The 10,630-nt window shown below is 33.3% G+C and overlaps 1 protein-coding gene, 2 non-coding genes and 1 pseudogene across 4 annotated transcripts; 1 reads left to right on the plus strand and 3 right to left on the minus strand.

Moving 5' to 3' along the window:
• Positions 1-202: 202 nt before the first annotated feature.
• LOC116403575 lies at positions 203-305 on the minus strand. The gene has a single exon (XR_004216381.1). It is a non-coding gene; the product is annotated as a U6 spliceosomal RNA (small nuclear RNA).
• A 5,956-nt stretch (positions 306-6,261) lies between these two features.
• On the minus strand, positions 6,262-8,640 carry LOC101218150 (protein P21). 2 transcript variants are annotated; one of them, XM_031883816.1, is made up of 2 exons: positions 7,471-8,640; positions 6,262-7,070 (listed from the first exon to the last, which is right to left on the minus strand). In XM_031883816.1, exons 1-2 carry the CDS (start codon positions 8,278-8,280, stop codon positions 7,005-7,007), a joined length of 876 nt encoding a protein of 291 aa, XP_031739676.1. In that variant the 5' UTR covers positions 8,281-8,640; the 3' UTR covers positions 6,262-7,004. The 2 variants fall into 2 exon arrangements, with proteins under 2 accessions (XP_031739676.1, XP_004144327.2); XM_004144279.3 differs by lacking the exon at positions 6,262-7,070 and having other exon boundaries at positions 7,096-8,637.
• LOC116403576 lies at positions 6,263-6,365 on the minus strand. The gene has a single exon (XR_004216382.1). It is a non-coding gene; the product is annotated as a U6 spliceosomal RNA (small nuclear RNA).
• On the plus strand, positions 7,146-7,254 carry LOC116403579 (annotated as a pseudogene).
• Positions 8,641-10,630: the final 1,990 nt, after the last annotated feature.

Genomic DNA, 10,630 nt, shown 5'->3' on the forward strand with positions numbered 1-10,630 from the left:
AAACCCAGACAACTAAAAATGGAGGAAATGGATCTAATGGATCTGAAAAACTGCTGTAAATTTAAAATTCTACCCTCTTCTGTTTTTGTAGCTGCCTTCTCATTATGATCTTGAAGACAGAGTTAGAAAAAGATAGAAAGGGCAATTTTATCGGATGTCCACGAAGAAGAAACACTCAAATTACTCTGAGCAAGGGAGAAAAAAAAATTTGGACCATTTCTCGATTTGTGCGTGTCATCCTTGCGCAGGGGCCATGCTAATCTTCTCTGTATCGTTCCAATTTTATCGGATGTCCCCGAAGGGACAATATCCTGGTTCTTCTGAGTTAGATATATAGGGTATTCCAGTGCTTTTCCTAAGCGATGTGGGAATTCTCTTCAAAGCCCCACATGAATATAAACTATTAAAATAAAGATACCGCCTACCTACTCACACAAGAAAGAAAGAGCAATAAAGTTATAAAAAAAATGGTCAAACAAAATCGTTCCAATAATAATTACACAAAACTCTCAAAACTTGAAGTTATGGAAAAAGGGGGTTTAGAAATCCGTCAAATAAACCTCTCCACTTGATTTATTTTGTAAGTATTATCAAAGGTGAATCAATTCAATGAGAGAGATGGAATGGGAATCGACTTGATGCAATGAACCAACACCTAGGACTCCAATCAACTTCCTAAGCGTTACCAAAACGTCCATACAAAAAGGAACATTCCGTTGGGTGTGATTGCAGCAAACAAAGTTTAGTTGAAGAAGAAAGGGATATGTATGTAATTAACAGGGCAGAAAGGGGAAGAAATTAAACGAGAGCAAATGAAGCAACTAATAACGAAATCCCCATGTGAGAGAAAAATAAACAAGAGTAAACATTGAGACAAAACTGGGAGTGGGCGACGTGGAGAAGACGACGGCCATGAGAGTGGCAGCTACGTGGCATCGCCATTACTCTCCAACACCAACAGAGAATACAGAGGTTAGAAACTTGGAATATTATTTTTGGGTTCTCAACTTTCTAACTTTTAACCATTGAATTTATAAAAGCAACATTGAATAGTTCAATATTGTTTTAAAAACTAACCATGCTGGGAGAAATGAATGATGTCCCGGATAAGTCTATAATAAGCTTCTTTTCTATTTGTTTGAGATTTTTTTTTTCCATAATCATTTTTCTAAAAAAGAATTTCTCATCATTTCAAAATTTTGAAAGAACGACATTTCGGGATGGCTGTCCAAGGCCCCCACGCCCACCCACCCGCCCACCTAGACAAACGACGTGTGTGGTGACTAGGGGTTCTCTAGATCATGCAAATTTCTCGATGGGCAGGGAACATACAGAGACCTCTTTAAAGGAAATACATGCTCAAAGAATTCTGCATCCCTAGATTCATTTATTCTCTTATCATTCAAACACATAAAGCTATATGTATCACTATTTTGAGCATAACCAATCAATACACCGTCAAAGGTTTTAGACCCTATTGTGGATTTTTTTAGTGTAGAAAATGGTACCTTAGCCAAGCATCCCCACACTTTCAAGTAGTTGAGATTCAGTCCATATCCTTTCTAGAGTTCGTAGGGATTTTTGTACAGTTTTCTGTGGAGAACCCTGTTAAGAACAAAACAGGCAGACAACACAGCTTCCCCCCACATATTGTTAGAATAGACCAAAACTTAATAACATAACATTCATTATTTCTTTAAGATTTCTATTTTTATGTTTTGCAATGCCATTTTGTTGTGGTGAGTAAGGGGTAGTGAGTTCATGAATAATATCATTTAATTCACAATGTTCTTTGAGAGTCCTATCAGAATACTCACCAGCTCTACTTAATCTTAATTTTTTTATCCTTTTGCCTAATTGATTTTCAGACTCTGCCTTAAATTTCAAAAACATGCTACTAGCTTCCTCCTTTGATTTTATCAAGTAAACCTTATAGTAAATCTAGAGAAATCATCAACAAAAGTTACAATAATTTTTTCCTTCTCTATTAGAGGTGTTTATGAAATCAGCTAGATCAGAGTGAATCAATTCTAATAATTCAATACTTCTCGTCATAACAGGTTTGTAAGGTTTCTTAAAGTACTTACTTTCTACGCATACAAGACATTTACCAGTTTCATGCGATTCACATGCATTAATTATCTTTACATCCTTAAGCTTCTTAATTGATGCAAAATTCACGTGTCCTAGTCTACCATGCCACATATCAATAGATTCAATTATGTAGGCGGAACTAGAAGTATTTGCATTCATAAAAACAGTATTAAGTACAAAAAAGTCATTATACATATACCCCTTACCAACAAATTCTCCGTTTTTGGTGAGGACTACTTTGTCACCTTCCAATATAACTTTAAGACCCGTCTGATTCAACAGACTCCCAGACACCAAGTTCCTACGTACGGAAGGGACATACAAAACATTACTAAGGGATAAAGTTTTTCTAGAAGTTAAGTTCAAAATAACCTTCCCTTTTCTGATGACTCCTACGGTGACTAAATTTTCCACGACACGTATTCTCCATCAACAACGTCCTCGTAGTCATGGAAAAGTTCTTGATTGGTGTAGAAGTGTCTAGAGGCTCTAGTATCCAGGATTCATTCCGTCTTGTTTTCAACTAGGTTCACTTCCACAACTGCAGCTGTGGCTTCATCATCTTGTTCAGCAAGGTTGACTTGAGGTGCTGGTTTTTGGTTGTTTGGTTTCTCTTTCCTTTGATTGATAGGATTTGTGTCCTTCCTCTCCACAGACGCAGCATATGAGTTTCCTTTTCTTGATTTTTCCTCTAAGAGCCTTAAACTGTATCTTTTCTGAGGTTTTCCCATTCTACCTTTTATTCTATTTTGACCTGTCTTTGTTTACAAAGGAAGACTCAACGAAGTTAGCATTAATTGAATTTACATTTTTGGAATCTAACTTATCTTTTAATCTGTTGGCTTCTTCTGTATGCATGTGGCTGATCAGATCTTGGAGTTTTAGATCTTTCTTCTTATGTTTCAGGTGATTTGGATAGTCGCTCCAAAAGGGAGGAATGTTTCCAGCAGAACCTTAGCTTGAAGTATCTCACACATCTTCATACCTTTCGATAGGACATTTGCCACCAGATTTTCATACTCATGTATTTGTTCCACAACTGGCTTATCATCTGTCATCTGGAATTGTAGTCATTTTCCCACCACGTACTTCTTCCGCCCAGCGTTGTCTCCACTGTAGCGAGACTGCATAATGCACCAGATGTCCTAGGCAGATTTTTGGGTTACAAACGAGTCAAACATCGGATACGGCATATGGTTCAATAGATGCCCATGAACTGTCTTGTTGTCCTTCTCGTACTTTCATGATCAATTGTAGACGCTTTCTTTACCTAGTTGGTAGTGACAGCAAGGGGTCCCATGAATGATTCTGGATCAGAAGGTGTTGGAGGATCGATTGGTGAGTTGACAGTGAGGATGTAGTCAACTTCGAGCTGTGAAAAGAAGATCAACAATTTTTAGGATCAGCGGCGGTAGTTCGTTCCGTCGAGTGGCTCCAATTTGGACAAGTTTGGTAGGACTTTTGTTGGTTTTAATCGACATTGTAATTTGCTTTCAGATTGTTGTAGAGTTAACGTAGATGACGATCAAAATAACTTATTGTGTCGTGACGGATCACTGCCCTGAAAGTAAATTCGGCCATACCGTGGTGCTAATCTTCATGTTAGTTGCTCCTCAAGGTTAACACATCTATCTACTTCTGACGTGCACTTGCAGGAAATAGGAATAGAAACGATGAAGGAACTGGCTCAGAACTATTTGTATTGGTAGAGAGAAAGGTAAAGAGGATGAGAGTTGATGAGGAATGAATGAAAATGAACTGGAGGAGGGCTCTATTTATAATGGAGTCCTACTGAACTACCATATGAAGTTTCGATAAGAGGAAGGAATGGAGGAAAGATCGGTAGCGGACGAACAGGGGCGTTGAACATAGAAGAAGGACAATTCGGGACGACTGGGAGAACTAACCTGAATTGTGACGCGTGGCAAAATGCAAGTGACTGCGTCACTAAGTGAGTGACGCATGGTGTCACAATCGTAACCCTTTAAACACGATGTGAACGATTGTGCGACACTTGTTCTAACTCGACGAACAAGTCAGCCGTTCAAAATCAGTAAGTTGCGGACAACTTTAACACACGCTTCAACCTCCCCTCACGTTCTTGGAAAAATATTTTTAGAAAACGTGAAAGAAGATTAATTTGATTGAAAACATTATTAAAACAAGCATTGAAGACTGTCAATTGCAATAAGAAAGCATAGATTGCAAAGAGTACGACAAGGCTTGGGCGGGGATTCAACATGTATGCCTCCCTTATAGTACATTTTGAACATTTTCCTCTTTGGCAGGCTTGCATATGAAAATGCCGAAACGTCACACCCAAGCATATCGACTTGAAATTGAAAGCAACTACCTAAACTACGTACAAGACATAAATATAAGATAAATTGGGGCTAATCGGAGCATACGACCATAGGTAAACACACCTTGGACAAGTATGTTCGTTACACATGGCGGGACACTTAGGGGAACCAAAGAAAAACTATTCGGACGAGTATAAAAAATTACATCATTATTCGCGCAAGTGCGGTTGCCCAAGCCCAAACGCCCACCTGATCAGACGGCAGCGCGCATGGTGACTGGGTCATACTATCACCATCAACACAATTTGTAATCCCCTAATGGCACTTAGCTATTTATGCCCATTTGCTTCCTCCACTTTTATCAACGTGAGACAGTAATAAAGGTAACTTTGCATGGACCAAAGGCCTACAGTCTTTTCCAACATTTGTATATGATAAATTTGTACTTTCTAAGATTGAGATGTATGTTGGAAAGGGTTATTTGAATGATGGTTTGTTTAAATTAAATGTACTCACGGTTGTATAAAAAAGTATTATTAATAATAAAGTATCTACTTTTGCTTATATTGTTGAGTCATTTGTTTGGCATGACAGACTATGACGTGTCAATTTCAATTCTTTGTGTAGGTTAATTAATATGCACTTGATACCAAAATTTACTTTTGACACAAATTATAAATGTGAGGTGTGTGGAATAAAAAAAATGACAAACATCTTTTCATTCAACTGAGAAACTTACCTGACCTTTTACAGTCAATCCACAATGATATTTGTGACTTGAAATTTGTGCAAACTAGAGGTGGGTAAAAGTATTTTATTACTTTTATAGATGATTGCAAAAAAGTATTTTGTTACTTTTATAGATGATTGCACAAGATATTGTTATGTTTATCTGCTGAAAATGGTTAATTGTTGCGTTTCTTCATGAATGGATGCGTCATGAGTGGATATACACTTCATGAAAATACTAATAACTAAATTATAGAAAAAAAAACATAATTTTTCGAATGACCACGAATAAGTTTATAAATAATGTCATTTTCTATTTGTTTGAGGAGAAAAAATCTTTTCCATAATCCTTTATCTTCTTCAAAAAGAATCTTTCCATTTCAAAATTTTGACATTTGGTAGATCCAAAAAGTTTTGTTCGTTGATCTTCTAAACATGGTGCTACTCTTAGAAGAAATGTGATATATTCTATCTTGGAAGATAATTATTCTCAAAACTCAAGCACTAATGTGAGTACATTTGTTTTAAGAAGATCACGTGAGTTTGTTGATCTCAGACCTATCATACGTATATGATTTTCTTCTTGTTGTGATGATAATATTGATTACAAATAGCTTATCATGAAAACTTCTAGTCAAGGTTTTTTTAAGATTGTTTTCAGTTTCAAATATAGTAAAAGAAAATCAAAATATTTACAAATATAACAAAATATCATTGTCTATTCATATGCAGATTTAATATAATTATATATATAACTAAAAGAATACCCTCCATTATAAAATAAAATTTTGCTATATTTACTACTTATATAGAATATTTATAACATATAAAAAGTCAAATTAAAATTGATGTTATTACTTATTATTATTGTAAAACTGATTTGAAAAAGGAACTAAGTTCCTTTAAAAGAAAAAGGTAATATGAAATATGTGAATAATTGGTTTAGTAATCAGTCATTACTACAAAGCTATATGACACTTCTCACACTGTGGGTCATTCCTAGTTCTATTATTTATAAAATATAAAAAAAATCATAAATGTAATAAAAGGTTTTGTTATATTCTTCTTACAAATATTTCAAAAATTTAAATATTTGTAAAATATAGAAAAACCATAAATATAACAAAAGAAAGGAAAAAAATTTGGACCATTTCTCGATTTGTGCGTGTCATCCTTGCGCAGGGGCCATGCTAATCTTCTCTGTATCGTTCCAATTTTATCGGATGTCCCCGAAGGGACGGTTTATAGATTGCGTTAAGTTGTATATATAGGATATCATAATGTTGATCCTTAACGGTGTGGGATTCGTTATAGTTTATAAGAGATTCCTATTTTGTATCCCAGGCCAAAGCCTTTACAGCTGGAACTGACTATAGAAAATAGAGTTAACAATAAACAAATTTTCACTTTATAATAATCTATAAGCTAAAGTCTATATAAAAAGTATCTGAGAACTAAAAAGAAAATAACACAACAGGCCATTCTAACCCTACCCAAATATTTTCATACCATTATTCTGACAACGATGACTTTATATGCTAATCTTTAACAAAATAATCATTTAGAAATATAAACAAAGCAAATTGTTGACGACCATAAATTGTATGGGTTTTCCATAAATTTCTTATTTCTATTTTGTTATAAAACATATGTGTGGTTGGAAAATCAATCCTATAACCTCGAGGTGTATAAACACTATATTATAGTTGAATTATGCATATTTTGTTCTCATAACCTTTAGATATACTCTATAGACTTTAGATTGAAGATGAGCTTGTTCATGGCCTATGATTTGAGCCTAATTGATAGATATACATATGGGAAGAGAGAGGCTTCATTGAGTTTTGCTTTGTAGATAATCTGCTTTCATCTCTTTAGTTACAGCCTTAGATGAAACCTATAGTAGGAAATGGAAATCCCAAATCGCTTGCAAAACTTGGTTGCCTGGTAGAGAAATGTCCCACTTTGCTTAGTAACAAGACTGGAATATCCTCTATATATATATATATATAACTTAATGGAACAAGGTGACTGTTCCTTCTGGGGATATTTGAACAATACAGAAAAGATTAGCATGGCACCTGCTCAAAGATGACATGCACAAATCTAAAAAGTGGTCTAAATTTTTCTCCCTTTAGCCCCAAAAACCACAACTCTCCCTTTCTATTGTTTCCTAACTGGGTCTTTAGACCTATTAGTTTTAAGAAAATTTATTTGTGTGTGGAAAGAACATGAGATAGATATATATTCTATGTAATCATCATCATCCATTACATAATATTACAAACTACTAAGAAAAACTAAAAAAGATCCAAAACCATAACTAAGTAGGGCAGAAAAGGACCTGGTAGCCAGTGGCAGCAGTGGAGGGACAGGTATATGTGCTGGTTGCGTCATCCGTTGGGTAACTATAAGCATGAGGACACCTATCTTTGAAAAACTTGGAATAATCTGTAGGCCCGCAATTGTCCCTATCAGCAAAGCAACAATACTTATCCGTTTTGAAGACTTGGCAGGGGTTGTTGCATCCACCGGCAGCCTTCAAGGCCTGCGGGCACTGCCCATTGATGTCAGCGGTGCAACCTACGACCTTGCTGCATCCCTTAGACATGGGTTTGAATTCCATTGCTATATTGAACCCGTCCACTAGAGATATGTCAAAGAGATCCAAGTTGTTGATTTGGTTTAACGAAAATTCAGCCAAAGTATTGGGTGGTGAGCCGTAGGTTTGGCATTCAAGTTTGCCGCCGCAATCGCCAGTTTCGCAAATTCCATGCCCTGAATTGTCAAACTTGCAATTGTTTCTGCCCCAGATTCTTCCTGTTGTGCGGGAGGGTAATTTTAAGAGCCAAGTGTGGTTTGTGTCAAGACGTCGTCCACCGCCGGGGTTAGCTGCAGCCCATACTGTGTAGGGGCAGTTATTGAGCACAGTGAAAGTTAAGAAACTGTCTTGTGGAATTGAACCACAGCTTTTGATGAAACCAACACCGGTATTCGCCACTGAGCCGAAGGGGAGAAGGGATTGGTCGAAATTAGGATCCATTTCCATTACTTGAGCTTCAATTAAGTTATTTCTTATCATAACAGAAATAGAAATGGAAATGGAAATGGAAATGGAAATGATAATGTGATGTTTGGAGCAAAACAAGAACATGGCTGGAATTTGGTGGATATCTTTATCTGAATTGACCCAATAATTACTAATAATTGGATTTGTGTTTTTAAACAACTTTAATTAAAAAAGAAAAATAGTATCTTTTACAACGAAAAAATAAAAATAATTCATTGGATGAATGTAACTATCTAATCATTACCTATTATACAATGAAAATCCTACTTTTTTTTTTTAATTTCTAATTCACTTCTATCTTATGCTATCTTTTGTTTTACACATTTTTATAACAAAAAAAGCTCATCATCTTTCTAGTTTATGCCAAAAATACTCCCAAACTTTAAAAAAAAAATTAAAATGTATATTGAAAAGTTTAGAGAGCTTAAAAAAAAAATTAAAAAATACTCACCAATTTACATTTATTTTCTCGTCAATTAAAATAAAATTCAATTTAAGTTTTAAATTAAAACAAAGTTAATTTTTATAAATATAATAAAACATTCAAATATTTATACCGGTTTAAAAAAATAAAAAACACGTAAAATTGATTTATTTTAAAGGTCTGTCATTTCTTTCTATATTATTTTTCTTCTTATGTAATTTTTTTGTCCTTTTCGTTATCTTCTATTTTTTTTTGCAATTTTTCTTATATACTTTTATAAAATCATGATCTTTGTTTTTAATCGATCCTAAATTTTGTATTACTTTTTTTAAATGTTATTTGGTTTAGAAACGTGCACTCATTATAAGAGATCTTGAAAAAAAACCGTTGGGATATTCATATTTAGGTATGGCCAAATCTAAACGATTGTGTATAAAAAAACTTTGACAAAAATATCGTTTAATTTGAATAGCTAAATTTAAACAATCGTCTACTAAAAAATATTGAAAAAAATCGTTTAGATATCTCATGTACTCAGTAATTTGAAAAAAAAATCGTTTAGATTTGAGTAATCAACGATCGTGTACTAAAGAATGATTTGGGTAGCCAAATCTACCGTAAAAAAAAATCATCTAGATTTGGGTAACCAAATCTATCGTCTAGCGATATCTAAAATCTTAAAAAAAAATCATCTAGATTTGGGTCCAAATCTAAAAACATTAAATCCAAACAATCGTGTACCAAAATTTTTTTAAAAAAACTTGCTGGATAAGATTTGGATAGCCAAATCTAAATAATCATAGACCAAATATATTACGCATGCGAATGACCAATTAATCGCATGTTGACTGGACATTTTTTGTATTTTTTATCGTGGGTCTACAGACTTTTTTCTGTTTTTGAAATTGTTCTATACATTATAAATATTTGATTGGTTTGTTATATTTTTGAAAAATCTCCTTAAAACAATCATTTTTAAATTATTTGACTATTAACCCACGATAATAGATCAAGAACACAGTTAATCTTAATAGTTATTGTTGTAATTAACATGTAATTAATTGTCATAAAAAATGTATTTGATTATTAACTCATAATGAAAGTTTGATAAATCCTTGGGTGTGAGATTTTTTTTATTTGACTAGTTATTGTTGTATCATGATTTAAGAAGATCTTTTTTAAACTTTATGAAAATTTCTGGATTTTTATGTTTTTACGAAGGTTTAATGGTAGAATCTCTTAATTTTGTTTCGAAAGTTTAGTAGTAGAATCTCTTATCTAAGAGATTAGCTAACAAGTCTTTACTAAGAGTCACGATCAATGTTTTCCAATGAGTAGGTCCTAAACATAAGTAAAATTTAAATTAATAGTTTAAAACCAACATCAAACCATTAATTACTTAGGCTTTCAAACCATTAATTACTTAGGCTTTCAAACTTACCAACGAAAGAGGTTGAAACCAATTCAAATATCTTCTCTCCAAATAATTCATTATCTATTGTATAATTAATTTTTCACATATAAAATTATCTTTACTATTTTTCATAATAATTATATATATATAATATACAACCACATATACGTATAATTATCAAATCTCTAACAAAAATTTTCACCCTTCAATTTAATTAAATCACATCCAAATTATTTAAATAAATTTCAATTTCCATAAAATCAAATTCTCACCCTTCAATTTAATATAGGGATAGTTGTAAATTTAGCAATTAGATTCAAAATAATTAAGTATATAACAACATTTTAAAAAATTTGCAAATATAACAAAACTTGTCAAATTCTATCAATGATATAATTCTATCACCGATAGACCATGTTGCAAATATTAAGTCTATAACTGATAGACCATACGAAGTCTATCAACGATACAGATCTATCAGTGATAGTTTTGCTATATTTGCAAATTTTTTAAAATTTTACTATATCATTAACTATTTTCGTTGAAATGGTTATCAATTGCAATTTCTCTTTAATTAAATAACATCCAAATTATTC

This window comes from Cucumis sativus, chromosome 4 (genome assembly GCF_000004075.3).
Source record: "Cucumis sativus cultivar 9930 chromosome 4, Cucumber_9930_V3, whole genome shotgun sequence".
Taxonomy (NCBI): Eukaryota; Viridiplantae; Streptophyta; class Magnoliopsida; order Cucurbitales; family Cucurbitaceae; genus Cucumis; species Cucumis sativus.

Excerpts from the sequence above, each read along its gene's own strand:
- LOC101218150 (XM_031883816.1), bottom strand. The coding sequence starts at position 8,280 with ATGTTCTTGTTTTGCTCCAAACATCACATTATCATTTCCATTTCCATT. Across the intron at positions 7,071-7,470 it reads CTGCTGCCACTGGCTACCAG|GCAACCAAGTTTTGCAAGCG; the intron begins GTCCTTTTCTGC and ends TTTCTCTACCAG.